General features: G+C 45.8%; 1 protein-coding gene across 1 annotated transcript; it reads left to right on the top strand.

Moving 5' to 3' along the window:
• Nucleotides 1-1053: 1053 nt before the first annotated feature.
• Nucleotides 1054-18067, top strand: Tex51 (testis expressed 51). The gene is made up of 9 exons (XM_071619415.1): nt 1054-1252; nt 1348-1422; nt 1634-1723; nt 1965-1982; nt 2075-2158; nt 3250-3322; nt 3409-3457; nt 3737-3821; nt 18012-18067. Exons 1-9 carry the CDS (start codon nt 1054-1056, stop codon nt 18065-18067), a joined length of 729 nt encoding a protein of 242 aa, XP_071475516.1.
• Nucleotides 18068-18509: the final 442 nt, after the last annotated feature.

Genomic DNA, 18509 nt, shown 5'->3' with positions numbered 1-18509 from the left:
AATTCCTGGTGGCCCTCAGCTGCCCATAATCTATCCCAGACAGTCCCTCCTGGCCTTTAAACACCTGGCTCCCTGCTTTCACACCCCTAGCCAAGTCCTACATGTGGGCTATAATTCCTCAGCACTGTGCTACTCGTGGCCATAGCTGGAGTTAGGTGAGTGACTTCTCCAAGACACTCAGAAGGTGGTCAGAAGCATGGCATGCACAAAAGGGCAAAAATTGTCAGCTTAGGAATGACTGTGACAAAAATCCCCAAAACTATTTTTTCTTTGCTCCTCCTCCTCCTCCTCCCTCCTCCTCCTCCTCCTCCCTCCTCCTCCTTCTCCTCTTCCTCCCCCTCCTCCTCCTCCCCCTCCTCCTTCTCCCCCCCCTCCTCCTCCTCCTCTTCTTCTTCTTCTTCTTCTCACCAATTCTTCTTCAGTGTGTATTGCACAAAAGAACTGTCCTACAGGTGACTTCTTCCTTCTCCTCACTTCCAGAGACTGCTGGCTACAACTCTGTCTTCACTATCTGACTACACAGTAACTGGAGGATCTGTCCAAGTCTCTGTGACTTGGCCAGGCACAACATAGCTGCTGGGTTTTATATGCCCTGAAAAATATGTTTTCCATATGCTTTCTCCATGGCTGATCATTTCTACAAGGAAAAGTACAGAGACACTCAGAATCTTTTTGCACAGCTAACCTTCTTGCTGTGCTGCTCTTTCCTGAACTCTCTAATTTCAGACTTGCTCATCAATTTCTTAGAAGATAAACTCAGTGATAGTTGAGCACCCATCAAGAAGGAGCACAGCTGTCCTAGATCCTCATGAGAACCCTCCCCACCAAACATCAGGGACCTCATTTCCAGAGGAGTAACCACATACCAAAGCTCTGCTTGGGTTTGATGCCAAAGCCTATGTTCACCACAGCTGACCATAGAACTTACTTTTGTTAACCCTCAGAATTTACTTTTGTTCTGCCAAGAGAATGCAGTTCCCAGGGGGACAGGGTGCCAGCATTCCACATGGAACTGCAGGCAGGGCCATGTGTGCAGAGAGAAGACCCCAGAAGATGCTGCCTCTCCTGCTCATCTTTCTCCTGACAACCGCTGGTGAGAAGACCTGCCTCCGTTGCTGGCCACAGATGCCTGCCCTGCTGGACTATGACCTGCAGATTCTCTGGGGCACCTCACCACCACCAGTAGAACTCTCCCAAAGCCTCCACTCCTTCTTCCTGGAGGATACTTCCTCGATAAAATCCTCTTATCTTGGTGAGGTACTTCCAGGATTCCAGGATCCAGGACTCACCCTTTCACCCAAACTGGATCTTACTTCCCTGGCTTTCCTCATACATCTCGCCCCTCAGATAAGAACCATCTGGAAGAAGAAACAGCCAAATTCTTCAGCCAAGTTGACCAAATCATTCAGAAGTTACGCAATAGTGAGGAGGCCAAGTGTCCCAGGGCCCTGGGGCTTGGGTTGGCAATATCCCATCCTCCAAAGCATTCCCAGAGGACTGCTTTGGTCATAGGGTGGGAGATAGACACAGCATGACTCTGTGTCCTCTATGGAATTTCTGTTTGAAGACAAGTGTGAAATCCCAACATGGAGCAATTCACACAACTGAGCTCCTTTTCCCCCCCCTGCTCCAGATAAATCGTCACTTCTGGAAGAGATTCGTGTATATAAGGGTCTCCTTGCCGAGAGGCTGAATAGGAGATCAGAGGAGTTGAAGCAGAAGGGTGAGAGATGGGACTTCCCCTGCCCACGGCCCAGCTCTTCACCCCCATGGAGACCCAAGGCCTGTAGAGTCCAATCTGAAGCCCCTCCCAGACTCTTCCCAGGAACCCCCAGCCCTGACCACAGGCTGGACACCTGCCACACCTTCCCCAGTTCCATGTCCTGCTCACACACCCAACCCCTCCTGGCTCTGTCTGCTTCCCCAGTGTCTCAATTTCTCCACCATCTCACCTTTCCGGGCAGCCTGCAATGAGTCCTGTGGTGAGTGTGCTTGGGTACTGGACTTGACTGAGGGACAAGAGCCCCCCACCCCCCGTGGCTTCCTCTAAGGCTCCTGCCCATCCCTCTCATAGACATCAGATCCACAATAGAGGTCACTGCGTGTGCAGACTGCAATACCCACGTCTTATCCTGCAATGACGCTGCTCTCTGCCCAGGTCAGTGGTCCCTGCTGTGTCCAGTGTACCCTCTCCTGGCCCTTCACCCCTGGGGCTATTATTGTTTCTCTCCCTCTTTTTTCTCTGTCCAACTCAAAACTTTTCTTACTCAACTTCCTCCTCTTGGGTGACAGTAGTGCCTTTGGGATTTCTTAACATTCATGTGTCCAGGTTTAGAGCCTGAAAGCCATCTACCTCTAGGTCCTCAGAGTCAGCATGCTTGGAAATGTGCCCAAATCCATTTCCACTGCCCCCAAACCTGCTCTGCCTTCATGGTCCTTTTCAGCATATGTCTTTACTCAAGCCCTTCACTTCCTAAGCCAGGAATCTCCCTCCATCCTAAACCATGAGGTCCCCAAGCCTTGCTAAATAACTTTTAAATGTGTCCCTATATTTTCATTCTAACTTGCGCCCCTCTTCCTCAGACATCCTAATCTCTCACCTGAGTTATGGCAACCTTTCATAACTGGCTTCCCTGACCCTCCTGGCCACCACAAAACTCTTTCTCAAGGAGAAAATTTGCCCATGATACTCCCTGTTTATAACCTTTAGTAGCTCCAAATATCCCAGATAACATCCAACCTCCTCGGGAAGCCCCATGTGAGCAGCCCCTGCCCATCTCCCATGGCCCCGACTATCCAGCCACACCAAGCTGTGGACACTCTGGACAGATGCGCAGCTTCATGCTCCCATTCCTGAACATTTCTTCAGCCTGGAACACAGGTTTGCCTGTGAACCATGGAAATGAACCTCTATTTGTCTTTCACAGTCCCAATCAGAGGTCCTATTTTCTGAGCAATTTTCTGATGCACTCCCACCCCCAGGGACTCATCATCCTTTCTCCCCATCCCATGCGCTGTCCTAGTTCCCACACAGTAATTGTTTCCTTGTCCTCTTCCTAGAGAGCAGGGACCATGTCTCATTCATCTCTTGAGGTATGCTGGGCACAGAAATAGTGCTCAGCCAGGGTTTGCCAAACATGACTTGAGTAGGTGGATAATAAAAGAAGGAAGGGATGTGGGACCTTCTCTGGAGCCCAGACAGTCCCTCCTGGCCTTTAAACACCTGGCTCCCTGCTTTCACACCCCTAGCCAAGAAAATGAAGTCCTACATATGGGCTATAATCCTCAGCACTGTGCTACTCGTGGCCATAGCTGGAGTTGGGTGAGTGACTTCTCCAAGCCCCAGGGTGCCCAAGGAAGAATTCCTATTCCTTGACTGACCCATCTCCACCCTGTTTCCTGGCTCAGATGTTACATCCTCTGGCTCAAGGGGAAGAAAAAGAAGGAAGCAGAAGAGGTACTGAGAAAGTAGAGCCCTGCCAGACTGTAGGCCTGCCACAGGGGAATAAGCAGGGTGCCCTGTGGGGAGCAAGGCCTGGAGGCCCCAGCTCTGGCCCCTGAACATAGCAGGTTCATGGACCAGAACATAGGAAGGCCGCACATCAGCCCCAAACACACAGACACACCCAGGACCAGGGGCCCAGAATGTTTCCAGGCAGATTTGGCAGTGGGGACTCCCAGCAAGAGGTCAGAGAAACCAAGGGCAGAGTGGAAACCCCGCTTATTTTCTTTGCAGGAAAAACAAGGCAGCCACTCATCTCTTGGAAGTGGAAAGAAGTCACAGCAGCAGATGGAGGAAAAACAATCCACCTCCACGCTTGGTAACGTTTCCACTGATTCCTTCCATTGACTGCTCCCAAGTTCTGAGGCCCAAAAGACTGTCTCTCTCATGGGCTCCCTACACACATACATGTGTAAATAGTCCTTTCATTAAAACATCCTCTTTGTATTCTAATTGACTGTGCATTCTCTCTCCTGCTAAGACCAGGAATAAAACTAGATCATCTCCCTCGACCCTGTGTGGACTGCCATGTCTGGGGCCAGAGCTCTGAATGAGCAGCCTAGAGCCTTGGGTTTCTATTTTGACTTCCAAACAGGGCTCTAGGTCTTCCCCTCTGAGTCTCAAGTTTCTCCTCTGAGCATGAGAATGAGGGAGGACTGGTTCATATTTGCTACGCAATATTTGTTCATGGCATGGATCCCAATTCAAAGGTAGGATACAAGGAATAAGAAATAGGTAGAAAGGAGATCTAAAAGAAGAACAAGAAATAAGGATTTAAATTCTGACGTTCCACAGACTTCTCCAGGCCTCCCATTCCCTAAGCCAGTGTCTCTCCTAAGCTTATTACTTCCAAATTCCTGAGAAATTTATAAATCTACCTGTGCACTGTTAATTGATCTCTGATAAATTTATTAAGCAAAGAGAGAAGTGACATCTTGAGAAAACTATAATTTAGAGAATTTTCCAGAGCTATTTATTGACTAGATAGTGAAGACAACATCAGCCCAATAATCTGCTCAGACCACCAGAACCCATTTGAAATCACCAGACTGATATTATTCCTGCATACCTTCCCTTAACTACCCCTCACCAAGTTTCCTTTAAAAGAAGGGCAGGCAACCCCAAGACTGCACCTCTTACCCACGAGATGGCCCGCATTCTCCCTTGAATGTGTATTCCTTGTTTCACCCCCAAAAGTGCCTCTCTCTTGAGATTACCTGGTTCTCACCTGAGTGTGTAGCTACTTTCCTCAATCAACCTCTGTCTATACCTGGCAGGTGTATGCAAAACTCTCTTCCACCACATAAGCCAAGAACCCTGCTGGTGCTGAGTCAGTTGTCTGAAAACTCTTCAGACACTTCATTGGAGATGCTTCTCCCATAAACAATCCTCCTCCTCCGTGACCTACCACCCTCTTCCCCAGAAATAACTTCTTCTTTCCTAGTCTCCAAAGTAGTAAGAGACCTATACAAGTCTCTCCTTATTCCAAATCCAGAGATCAGGGCAGAGGTAGCCCAGGTGCCTCAAGGGGTTCCCATCTATGGGCATAGAACAGAAGAGGCAAGGTGCCAATTAAGTCCTGAGCAAAAGCAGAGACTAGCAGGAGGCCATCAGAAAACAGGCTCCAAGTCCCACCATCAATCAGCAAGGCCACCAAGTCCTAGCCAGGATGGCCAAAGTGCACCCCTGGTACTACTAGCCAATGAAGTCCCCTGGTCTTGCCTGTGTTGGGAGCTTTGTCACTTCCTGCTTCATGTCCCTCAATGCCCCTTTCCTTTTGAGGCTTCAAGGCTGCCAGGCTAAATGGAACTCTCTGCCTCTCCTCGCTGACACTCCCCACTCTCTTAGCCTGGATCTAGTTTCGTCCTGAAACTAGCCAGGGCCCTTTTGCAACCTGGAGTTCTGTGGAGTCCCCGAAGGCCCCTGCCAGATTCAGGGTCCAGGTCATCAGATCTGCTCCTGGGCACAGAAAGGAAGTGGGTCTGGGACCAGAGCTCTGAATGAGCAGCCTAGAGTCTGGGTTCCTATCTTGACTTCAAAACAGGGCCCTGGGTCTTCTCCTCTGGGTTTCAGGTTTCTCATCTGAGCATGAGAATGAGGGAAGACTGGTTCATATTTGCTACCCAATATTTGTTCATGGCATGGATCCCTAATTCAAAGTCCTTGCTCCTTTCCCTGCTTCAGTGTTCTTTCTTCACTGATACCCTGCTGGGGCCTTCAGCCAGGTTCCTAAAATAAGTCCTCTTGTGTCCTATGCCCTGCTGGGGCTCCCTCCTTGGAGCCCATGGCTGGACCCAAGAGCAGGCCAGTTTCAGTATCCCCATTCTGCAGTAAGGACTACTCTTGGGCATAGCTCAGGTCCTGCTAGAGGCCCTAGAGGCAATGGAAGTGGGTCCCCACCCCAGGTATCTCACCCAGCTGGGGATCCAGGATCCAGGAAGGCTTCCCTGAGGTAGTGTCTTAAACCTATGTGATTGTCCAGGGAAGAGCAGAAAAGGAGAGACAAAGAGTTCAGCACTGCAGAGGAATAATGGAGGTACAGAAACCTCCATTATTTCAAGAAACTCCAAGGTACAGGGTGTGGCTGGAGGAAGGAGCACAGGTGAGAAGAAAAAAAGTGAGGCCCAGAGGAAGTCAGAGAGAAGAGTGCACTGAGCTCAAGAACAGCAGCTGGGCAGGGAGGGCTAAAGAGGGGAGTGTGGGGACAGAGTGGTAACCATTCTGGCCAAGCCAGAGTTCACCAGGCAGCTGGCCTGACTCCAGGGTAGAGAAAGCTGCTGATCACCCAGGACATAGAGAAGCCAGATGCTCATGGTGGTGATGGTGTTTGTCTATTTGTGTTTAAACTGGGACCTAGGCCATTACTTAAAGTATCCAGGATGACTGTTTTCTGATGCATGCAGTAAAAATAGAAAGCCCTGGGCATAGTTTATATGAAGTATGAGTTATGTTTGTCTATGTGTCTGTGTGCATGCATTTCATATCAACAGAATTTTTATCATTTTGTGGGCATATTTGTATGAAAACTCGACATTTAGTTTTGCAAGAGTAGAAAGATTAAGGAATTTGGAATCAGATAGAAATATAGACTTGCTCAAAACATAGGCTCTGGAGGCCTTCTGCTTCTGGCTATGACAGAGTAGCTTAGCAGATCAACCCTCCGGGCAAAGGGAACATGAAATAAAATGCACCAAAAGAAAACATTAGAACAAAAGGCCTGCTTTGAAGCTTCAGAAGAGATAGGTCCCAAGTATCCAAAGTCTTGGAGAGAAGGGGAGCTCAGGATGTACCCAGAGTTCTGCTGTATGCATCCCATGTGCATAGGCCAGGCTACAGCAGCACAGGGAAGAGGCTGCAGGGGTGGGGTTGAGGGTGACCTTACAGTTGGAGGGAGCGTGCAGCAATTGTGGGACCACAGAGTCAAAACTTGCAGTTCTAGCTCACCAAGACAGAACGTGAGGAGTCTAGATCTGAAAGTAGGAAGGTGCAGAAAAGTAAACAAATACACTGCATCTCTTTCCTCACCAACCCACTCCCGTGCAGCCTAGAGCTATAGACAGAGAAACAAAGAGAAAATTGTCTGAAATGCAATTTATCAGAGATTTGGATGCTAGAGAAATAAGCCTTGGAGTTCATGACCCACATAGGAAGGTACTTTTGATAACTAGGCCAGGGGATTAATGGGGAAGGCTGTCCCACCAGAGACAGGCCAATCCCCACAAAGTATGAAACCCAGTCTCAAAGCACCTTGGCCCCTGACAATATTCATTGCACTTCTGGAGGAACCACAACTATGTCTGGTTCACAATGACCAGCATCCAAACAAATATTCACAGACATACCAAAATATAAGGGTCCCAAGAGAATTTGGGGAAAAAAAAGACCATAGAAACAGACTTACAAGTGATGGGTCTACGGTCGTTGTCAGATATGGATTTTAAAATACTGTGACTAGGGTGGCTCAAGAGCTATGAAACATAAAAATTTGCAATGTTTATGTATATAAGCACTTCAGCATTATCAGTAATATTCACAAATATGAATATAAATAAATAAACATTTTAGTATTGCTGGGTAAAAAAAAATAATAAAAAAAATAAAATAAAATACTGTGACTAATGCATTGAAAATTATTTAAGATGTTTTTCCAACAAATGACACCGGAGCAATCGGAAATTCATAGGCAAAATGAGCTTTGACTGAAGTTCTATACATTATATAAATAACCAACCCAAAATGGATCAGGGACTTAGATGCAAAACATAAAAAACGAAGACAGGCAAAGAATTCTTACACTTATACCATAAGAATAACCCATGAAAGGATCTATGATGTGAACTGGACATTATCAAAATTGAAAACATTTGCCCTGTAAAATACCCTATTGAGAAGATAAAAAGACAGACGAGAAACTAGGAGGGAAGATTTTAAAACCACCATATCTGACAAAAGACTAGCATGTAGACCGTGTAAAAGACTCTCAAAACTCAACAGTAAAAGTCAAATGATCCAGTCTGAAAATGGGCAAAAGACAGGAGAGACTTTTCACAGAAGAGAATAGACAAGTGGTAATTCAGCACACACATCACTAGCCATCAGAAAAACGCAAACAAAACCACAGTGACACACCAGTAACATACCTGTGAAAGTTCTCCTGCCTCAGTGGGCACTGGAGGGTCTACTAACGGTTGGACATCTGTGCATGTTACTTGGTACTCTCACAATGACATCACCATCACATGCTGGTGAGCAAACAGAGCATGGGGATCCTCATATGTTGCTGGAAGGAACGTGAAATGGTGCAGCCACTTGGGGTGTGTTTGGGGGGAGCAAATATGCATGTGTGCCTGTTCTCCGGGGTCCACAGATTCCTGGGAGATTTCCTTGACAGGGTTTCATAGTAGCACTCTTCTTCACCAATGGGCAGAAGCCACCAATATCCCTGAATGTGAAAATTTCTTAATATACAGACCCTTTTTCAGGACTGGAAATGTTCTTGCATATCTGCAAGCCTTTTCACTAGGTGAGTTATTTGAATTCATCAGTCGATTCACACCAACAGAGGTCAAATTGATCCAGGAAGGGGACAGTAAGTAGAGATGCCTGATCACAAAACCCTGACCCCCTGGTTTGGGATGAGAGAGAAATTCCTACACAACAAATTTCTTCCCAGGGAGGGTGCCAGGGCCAATCTGTGGCTCAGAGTCTAGTGAGGAGTGTACCTGAAGAAAGATCTCTCCAGCCTCAAGACAATTTTGAAGTCTGTCTTTGCTGTTTATTTAGATCACAGTCATGTTGTTTCCCTTCTCTCCACCCAGCTTCAGGCATGGCAGGAGACTGTCCTAGAATCCCATCACCCAGTTCCTGTGGACCCATCACCCAGTTCCTTCCATCCCCCAAGATCTGGAAGCAAACAAACCCTATAGTCAGTACCAGCTCTTCAGCCCAGATGGGAATTTCTGAGCCCCTGTGTGTCACCCAAAGCCAATGCTGGATGGGCAGCTGCAGGCTTATTTCAACACTTGGCTACATGTTAACTGGGTCTGACAATGAGTTTCCCAACTGCCCTGCGGCCTGCTTCCTGAGGAGAGCCATACACTCCTGCCCACCCTCGTTCACTACGGTGACTGTGTCATCTTGTTGGGCTGAACCGTTTCCTGGAATTCTGTGCCCTGGATGTTTCTGATTAGGCTAAACTATAAGAGATACTCTGCATATCTGGAGAGCAGAAGTTCAGCAGTGACTAATTTGTTTCCATGCTCAGAAGGTTGGGGCAGGCACTTTTGCACTCATGCACGTGGTCACTTTCCTTTTTCTAAGCTGTGCAGTACTCTGAACACATGAGCCTGTGGTCCCAGGAGACCCCAGCACAATGTAAACCACTTCCTTATCACTCAGATGTCTAGTGAGCAAGTCACTCAGGATTCAGGTGGATGGATAGGAAATTTCAATTTCTGTAACTTTAAAAAATCTACATGTGCTAGCATCCTTCTGGCTTAGGTTCTGTGGATCCAGAATGCTCCAGAGAAGAATTGGTAATATGAGCATGTTCATATAAAAATCACTCCTAAAGGATTATCTGGTTTCCGACAGAAGATTGGACTCATTTATATAATTTTGCTCCCTCCTGTAACTTCATTAAAACAATATTAAAGGATTTTTTTAATCATAAACTCACAGGCACAGGAGAACAAAAGAGAAGATAGCAACAATTAAACTTTGGTAGCTGGAGGTTACTGGATTAGCAGACCTGAGAGCCAAATCAGAAGCCAGCAATAAGGAAGATGCTTTAAACAACAGTCCTGATCAAGTTTTCCTCACTTCCAGGGTTGAGCACTCTCCCCAACCCATCACTGCTCAAATGTGTCTGGAACCAGCAGCCCCAGAGCCCTCTGCACTGCAGGCAGGCAAGGGTGAGGCTAAAGGAAAGGACTGGTGGAGTGTTTAAGAAGCCCTTCCCCCAACCCATGCCTCTGGATCTACCTCACTTCCACCTCTGCAGAAGCAGGTGTCTAGGTGACCATATATACCTGAGGAATGAGTGACCCAGAGACCCCTCGCCCTCTGTGTCCAGAATGCTGGCAGTGGAACTCTGAACTTCATATTAAGCCAGCTCTTTTTATTTTCCATTATCTGATGTTTTGACATGTGGGGTACTGCTAAAAGGACCATGGCTCCTAGGTCTTGCTAATTGCTAGAGACTGCAAACTTGTAATCCTCCTGCCTCAACCTCCCAAGTCACTGGTATTACACCAGACCCAGCTAAGATCCATATTTTAAGGCAACCCTCTATACAGGAACTGAAAGACTCTTCTTTCTGGACTCAGCCCAAGAAGGAAACCCCAAAGACACTTGATCCAGCGCTCCCCAGTGAATTCCACAGCTAAGCTCCAAGTTGACAAGGTTCACCTAAGCTGTCAGACTTCTATTGCCACTTTTTATCATGAACAGATAATCATGCAGGTCAAAAAAAAAATGTAGAAGAAAACCTTTTTTGAAAAGGCTCTAATGAATATCTTCAGGGAGATAAGAGAAAAATACACTCATCAAACAAGAGCAGGATGCTACTTAAAAGAGGAAAACTCAGCAAACAAATAAATGGGCTTTTGACGATAGCAGAAGTGAAAATTTTTAATAGAAATGTTGGGGGCAGGGAGAGTTAAGAAAATCTCCGGGCTGGAGATGTGGCTCAAGCGGTAATGCGCTCGCCTGGCATGCGAGGGGCGCTGGGTTCAATCCTCAGCACCACATAAAATAAAATAAAGATGTTGTTTTAAAAAAAAAAAAAGAAAGAAAATCTCCAAGAGATTAGAGACTGGACAAGTATTATAGAATAAGAAAGAAAGAATAAAATTAGTGGACATCCAATCTATAAGTAAGAGGAATTCCAGAAAGTTGGAAAAGAAACAGAAAATGAAATTAGTTAGGAAACTTTCCCTAAAATGAAGTTCATAAATTGCAACATGAAAGGGCCCTCACATAATACCAATACAACAAATTCCAATCCATTATCTGTGAAGGAAAAAAGCTAAAAACCACCAAATCTAAAACATACCTTGCATACAAAGTATCATAAATCAAATCACAATGAGCTTCTTAACAAACAGCAATGCTTGAAGGGCTGCCTTCGAAATTCTGAAAGGAAATTGTTGCAATCCTAGAACTCTGTATTCAGCCAAACCATCATGTCTCTGGGGAACAAAATCATTTTTAGATCTGTAATTTTCAAACAAATATAAATTTAGTGGACCCTTTTTTGAGAAAGTACTGGAGGATGCTTTCTGGATAAAACACTAGAAATTTAAAAAAAAAGAAAGAAAACAAAGAATTTTTAAATGATCCAAAATAGTAGATAGGCAATTAAGATTCCAAGATAAATGATGCAGTAGGTACAGAAGACAACCAGTCAGATCAGAGCAGAGTGACTGCGAGACTGGCACATTGACAGCTATCATCACCAAGATTCCCACCACCACCTTTCACCTCCAAAGCACTGGATCTACTCAGGCCCAGATTGTGGGTTTGCCAATTTTGTCCACCTGCTGATGATGCTCTGAACTCTCCATCTCAGCCCCCACAAGGATGTTCTGCTTTGACTAGTGCCCAGAGCTGGAACCATCCTGAAGTTTTCACTCCTAACATAAAGTACCAGGAAGATAAAAATCGTTTCCAAACTCCCCTAAAATGTGCAAACCAGCACTACCAACACGTTAGCGCATTCAATTATTACAAAAGATAGCTTCTTTTCTTCTGTACATTCGCCCCACGGTTAAAAATTAGAATTTCCACAAATTGAGTTTAATGATCTAATTGGTTTTTATTAGCGACTCGTGAATCAGGTGGCATCCATCTACGAAACAGAAGGGCACTCTGCTGAGCAGAGCTGATAGGCTTTATAGGCAGAAAAAAAAAGCTGAAGAAAGCAAAAAACAAAAACAAAAATGCCAAAAGTGGACTGGTCATTTCAAAGTTACTTTCTTTGTAAGGGTGAAAGCACAGGAAATTTTTATCAGACTAGCTCTGGGTGACAGGGCCCCTTTTAACTGGTCGCCAGGAATCTCCTGCATTTTTTCGGAAAACTATAAAATTGGCTCAAAAGCTTGGTTTGGTGACATAGCACCTGGCATGAATGACTGCATTCAGATTTTGTCTGGATGGTCAGGCTTAGGGCAGGAGCTTCATCTAAACAATGGCCTCCTATGTGTATATTTTAATACCACCTTTCCTACTTTGGGAAGTTGTTTCTCCAGGCCACCAGGATCAGGTACCAAGAAAGCCAGAGACACTTAACCAAACACCCATCCAGACTCTGCACTCCCAGTTCAGAAGGGCCCAGCTAAACTCTTACATGGGGTTCTGTCCCTTTCCTCATTGGTATCAGGGAAAGATGGAAATGGCAGTTATGTTGATCACAACCAGCTGCTAGAAGAGGTCAATGGGGCCCAGGAAGTCAGCAGCAGAAGCTGACCACCTTAGCATCAAGCGCTGGAGAGAATCAATTAGACTCATTCAAAGTGTGGGATTTTTATGGTCCCTCACTCCACTCCTACTCTCTTGGTTTGCTCTCAAAAACCTGGCTGAGATAAGGATGTGGCGGGTAGGCTGGCTCTGATGCCTGCTTGTTTCTCAGGCTGAGTCGTCCACAGAGGCTCATTCTCTAGGCGAGCACAGTACTGCTATTCTGTAGCTCTGCAGCCCAGCTCCCACTCCAGCCTGGTCCCTGCACAAGAAACCCTCAACCCACCAGCCCCATCACCAGGCCTCCCACAATAGCCCAGGCTTTGAGGCTCTTGCATTGCCAATCTTTGGGCGGTCTCACCTTATCTGAACTCCCCCTGGACCTAAGCATTCTCTATCCATCATTCCTAGGGCCTTTCCACCATGCCCTCAGCTTCCAGGAACTCATCAGCTCTGGAAATCCAGGCAGACAGCAGAGCCAGGGGACAAACTTTAGCTTGTCCAACTCCAAAGCCCATGCTCATTCCAGACACTGACAGAAGACTTAGGAAAAATACTAGAAACAGTTGCTACAATATAATTCAGCAAGAAGAAAATACAGTCAGCCCTCCCTATCTACAGATTCACAGATTTAAGCAACACAAATTCAAAACACAGACGGAAAAATTCAGGAAAAAAAAATTGCAACTGTACTGAAATATGCACAAATTGAGTCTTGTTTACACGATGATGAAACCAACAAACGACATATTCCTCAGAGTATCGTCCATTGGTAAGCACAACTTGCCTGTACTATGCTAATTTATATAAAACACTTGAGTGAGTATCTGCAGATTTTGATATTCACAGGGATCCTGTAACCAACCCCCCACAGATACAGACACCAAGGGAGAACTATATACGACACAAAGCAAGGATTAAACTACTTGATCTAATCAAGACCTAACTGGAGGCCTATAAGGATTAAGGGAGGGACTAGAAGTGGGTGAGTTGATAAATTCATAAACCACCTATGCTCCAACTTGAGTTGGCTGGTGTATCAGTCAGCTTTCTGTCACTAAAGTTAGATATCTGAGGCAACTAACTTATAAAGAGAGAGGGTCCTTTTGGCTCACAGTTCTGGAGTTCCAATCCAAGATCAAGTGCCCTCATTGCTTGGGGCCTCCAAGGAGAGGGAGGGACTTCATGATACAAACTGCTCAGCTCATGAATCAGAAAACAGAGAAGAAGGAAGAGATGAGGATCCTATACTCTCCACTCCTTAGAGGGCACAACCCCAGTGCCTCAGGATTTCCCAATAAATCCTGCCTCCTACAAGTTCCACCACCTCTCTATGGGGCCAGCCTGGGGACCAAGGCTTTAATGCATGGGCTTTGGGGGGGGGGGGGACACTCTCCATATTCAAGCCACAGCAGGTGGAAGGAGGAATTGTGTGAGCAGGCCAGCAGGCAGCAGGAGGGCACTCAGGACATGGGTAAAGCATATTATCACTTCCATCCCCACCTGAGCGCTGACAATGTTTTCCCTTTCACCCATGTCTTCACAGTGAGGTTGTTAACACCAGGTATTGGCAGGGAAAAAGACCCAGGGTCCTGAGCAAGGGCTCTGTTTGCATGTCTATTGCCAAGAATCACCACCTGTGTCTTCCCTCTAGCGCTCACCCTTGGTTAGCATAATTGGGAGCCAATCACAGTTAAGCTTAATTTGCACCAGATGTGATTGGGCTACTCCTCAGGGGCTTCCTTGCACCCAAGGCCTCAGGAGATTGACCTCTGCTGCTCAGTCCTTGCCAACACCCCTGAGCCCCATCCGCCTTGAGTATCACGGAAGCCCTCCAGACACAGACACAAACATGGTGTCACTCCTCCCCTGGGACATTCAGTGGTAGGAAAGACCTGTGAAAACAAATTGTGCTGCAATTTGAGCGAGGACAACAGAAGTCCCATATCCACCAAGTCTAAGTCCCATGAAGACCTAGGCAGAGGGGCAAGGTTGGGAAAAGAATGAAGAATGTGTATTTTCCAAGGCAGCTGCTAACTCAAAGATCAGCTTTCATCTAATGAATTATCAAAAAAAAAAAAAAGACAATAAGCCTACTTACATTTAATTTTGTTTAAATACATGGTCTGGCATAAGATTTAATGATCCCATTTTCTGAAGAGTATTTAAAATTATAATTTTCATTAAAAGAATGTTTGTTGAGGTCCAATAAATCTATTGCATATGTGGGGAATTTTTTTTTTAATTTTACACATTAAATCTCCCTTTTGTAGCTCAAAACACTGGCAATAATTGTCTGATGGCAGCTTTATGGTACTGTAATGGGGACAGGACATCAAGTCCGTAGTAAGGCATTTTACAGTTAACAACATTGCCTATAGTTAGAAAAACTGATCAAGAGAAAAGAATGTTTGTTATTCCCATAATTGAAAAGAACAAGGCACATTTCATCTTCATTTAAGGGGAATGATTCTGTTAGGATATTTATGTGAAGCTGTCATCATTCTTTTTTATTATTCTCTCAGAGCAGCTTACAGGATCTCAAATTAAAGTTGAGAAGCCAAGTGAAAACTCAAAGATGAATGCTTGCTCTATCACTGAGGGCTATGGTTTATTCTGCTTCGACTACATTCCATTTTGAGTTTCTTTGACTGTTGCTCCCATTGCTTCTTCCCAACCCAATTCCCTGGTAATTATTTTGTGTTCTTGTTTACCACTTGTTCTTGCTTTCAGGAATGTGTGTTAGTCAGCTATTGCTGCATAACAAAACCCAGTCATTTAAAACAACAACAGTACTCATTGATCACCACTCAGATGTCTGCTGATTAATTGAGAGAGTCAGTGAATCTAAGATGGATTTGGCTAAACTGAGGGTCTGGTTGGGTTTGACTTTTCCCTAAGAGTTAGATTCAAGTCTCTTTCAGGAAGGGAGAGCAGCTTCTCCATGGAAAGATGAAGTTAAATGAAGATGTCAGGAAGGCAAATCCAAGACCACCAGTACATTTTAGGCCTGTACTCATCTTTGCTCCGCCAGTATCCCTTTGGTCAGCACAAGTCACATAACCAAGGTTAGCAAACATCCCTGGAGTTGAAAAATAAACTGTCTCTAGTAAGAGAAGAAAGGGAGTGAATTTTTCCTGAATAAATAATCGAAGCCAACACAATTTATCTATCACTTGCTTTGCAAGTTCCTGATCCCAAGGAGCTTGTTAAATGCTTGCATGACTTTCCCAAGATACCCCAGAAGTCTCACCCAGTCACAGCATCAGGTTTCAGATCTCATGACTACCTCATGTTCACATCTCCTCTTTATCAGAGACCAAGGACTACAGCTGGTCCTGAAAAATTATAAATAGTATAGAGAAAACATTGCCATCAGAAATTATCATTTGATTAGGGAATTGGTCTGTTCATCTACCCATCTTTTCACCTACCTATCTTTCTCCATGAATCTTTGGTCCACCTTGGGGAAGGTCCTTCCTTTTCTATTATCCTCCATGAATCAAATGGATGAGAGCATAGGATAATCTGCCCTTTTAGAGCCCTTGACAGTTTTCCTTACCTCTTCCTGCCTGAAGCAAATTGGGAAGTCAGGGGTCTTCCCATCCTAAACTGTCTCCATCTCTTTCAGGCCAGGCTAGCAACACAAATGCTATCAGAGTCTTTCAAACAAGATTTTCCACGTTCTTGATTCCAGTTACCTCCATATGCCAACCATAATATCTTTTTTTTTCCCTGAGGCATGCCTTGCTCTGCAGACTTAATTCTGTATACTTTGGAAGAATCAGGCTTCTTCTGTGAGACCTCTCTCTCCACCTTCAGCATGTAGGTAGAACTTTTGTCCAGCTGAGGAGCTCTAAAAAGTGGTAAGTGTTTTCAGAAGTTTGGCAAAGCTGTGTCTTACTTTGAAAAGCTTTTACTGACCTGAATTGGTGAAAATTGAAAAATAGTTTTCCTTTGTAACACTAAGAATTTCTGGACTTTCCATAGTCCTTTTGATTCTGTTGCCAAGCTAGAACATTCTTTCCTGAGCTTCTCCCTTCCTTTGGCAGCTTGTCAAATGTAGCCCAATATACAAAGGTAAGTATTGAGGCGTCCCTGGCATGGCAGTTACACTGTGAGGCAAGCAGGTCATTTTGGAACGCAGAAGGGAGTAGTACAAGTACCCAGAACGGGGGGGGGGGGGGGGGGGGGTCTCCAAAAAGCTGACATCAAGGTAGATTCTTCAAAAATGAGCAGGAATCAGTCTTCTAGGGAAAACAGGGAAGGCACAGCACAATAGCACAAAAGGGTGTGAGCTGGGACATTCAGAGAAACTGTCACATGTTTAAATCAACACCATCAATGCTCACTGAGGGTTGGACCAGGCTTATACTAGACCAGGATGGAGAAGTCAGCCCTGATCCCAAGGAGCTTGCCAGCTAATCCAAAAGGAAGAGTGACCAAGAGATCATTCTTATGGAGGTCAGTGCTCTGAGAGGGAGGCAAGAGATCTGGGGGAACCCAGGTAAGGGGCTTTTCCCCAGAGGCCATACTCTCATGTCAGTCTTGCAAGAAAAGTAGTAGAAATGGATCAAGCAGAAGAGGCAGGAAAGGTACTGGACAGCAGGACCTGCACAAACAAATGCTCAAAAGTTGTCCCTGCCTGGCATCTGTGGAGAGGTCAGTGTGTGCATGTGTGTGAATGTGTATGTCTCTGTGTATATGCCAGTGTAAATGTGTGCCCATGAATGTATGTGAATGTGTGTGTCCTTGTATTTGTGCATGTATGTGCAAGTACACATGTGTGTGTGCAAATATGTGTGTCTCTATGTCTGCACGTGAATTTGAGAGTGCTTTTAGTGTGGGTGGGTGTGAATGTGTGTGAGTGCACTCCCACATGAGGTATGCATTTCTGTGCCTGCATGTGTGAATGTGTGTATGTCTGTGTGAGTGCATGTGCAACTATGAGTGTACATGCATGTGCATGCCTTTGTGCTTTGTGTATCTTGGGCAGAGGGGGTACTAACTGCAATGAGCCCAGAAAGGTGGGCAAGGCAAGGCTAAGGAGGGAATCTGTGCCTTGGAGATTGAACCCAATCCAGGAGGCAATGGCACTGCATTTGGGACTTTGTTAAGAGAAAGCATGTCCTGCTCACACTCACAACACAGCAGGAGGGCGGGGCCAATGGAAGGGTCCATGGGCATACGCAGATAACTGCCCCAGCATTCTAAGGGCTGGTGCAGCAGCATGTGACCAGTCATGCAGATGGCCTCAGCCTGAACAGAGAACAGCTGTTCTCTGTTGCCCATTGCCCCTCAGTGCTCTGTGTACTAACCACTTCACTAATCACACTGCAGGGAGGGCACCAAATCCCTCTGGTTAAACAAAGAAGAAAGAAAGGTAGTGGCCCTTCAACATTTGTTCTGGAAGAATAACCCAGAGGCGGGCATCATTGGAGCACCCTGCAAGACACCCATTACCTCTAGAGTCTAGAGTCTCAGCCTCCAATTTCCATGGCACCAGCATCCATGTTAAGGATGCCCCATCCTCCTTTTTTGTCTGTTCTAGCCTCCCAGAGCACAGCCAGGACTGGAATGCTGGATGTTCAAGAAGACGTTTGCTAAATTCTGAGAGAGGCCAGGGGAGGATGAAAAGAGCAAGATGTGGCACAGCAGTCTGCCTCAAGAGCACCCACCTGGACTCCTGGTGATGGAGCCAACCTCTAAGTGATCAGCCCTTCTCATCCAGGCTGGTCCGACCCCTGCAACCCTGCAGGACAACCTTCCTCTCCTGAGTGGGTAGAATTTCCTGGGACCCTGGCTGGAGTCCCACAATCCACTTTCCTGCAAGAAAAAACAATGGCCCATCATCACTAGGATTCCCCCCTGCCAGAGGCAGTGATGGGGAAGACGGGGTAATGGATATAAGAAACCACTTCCTGTAGTGTGTTGTGGGCATTTCAGAAAGAGATGAAAGATGGCAGCTGTGCTTCACCAACTTCCGGGTGCTACTGGAAGAGTACACAGGGACTGCAGGCTGGTAGCACCAAACCCTTGCATGCAGCTG

Source organism: Marmota flaviventris, chromosome 11 (assembly GCF_047511675.1).
Source record: "Marmota flaviventris isolate mMarFla1 chromosome 11, mMarFla1.hap1, whole genome shotgun sequence".
Taxonomy (NCBI): Eukaryota; Metazoa; Chordata; class Mammalia; order Rodentia; family Sciuridae; genus Marmota; species Marmota flaviventris.
The sequence above is the reverse complement of the archived record's forward strand: the minus strand, read 5'-3'. Positions and strand labels throughout refer to the sequence as shown.

Coding starts and splice junctions, on each gene's coding strand:
- Tex51 (XM_071619415.1), top strand. CDS start 1,054: ATGCTGCCTCTCCTGCTCATCTTTCTCCTGACAACCGCTGGTGAGAAG. Junction 1,253..1,347: donor GATAAAATCCTCTTATCTTG/GTGAGGTACTTC, acceptor CTCGCCCCTCAG/ATAAGAACCATCTGGAAGAA. Junction 2,159..3,249: donor TGACGCTGCTCTCTGCCCAG/GTCAGTGGTCCC, acceptor TCACACCCCTAG/CCAAGAAAATGAAGTCCTAC.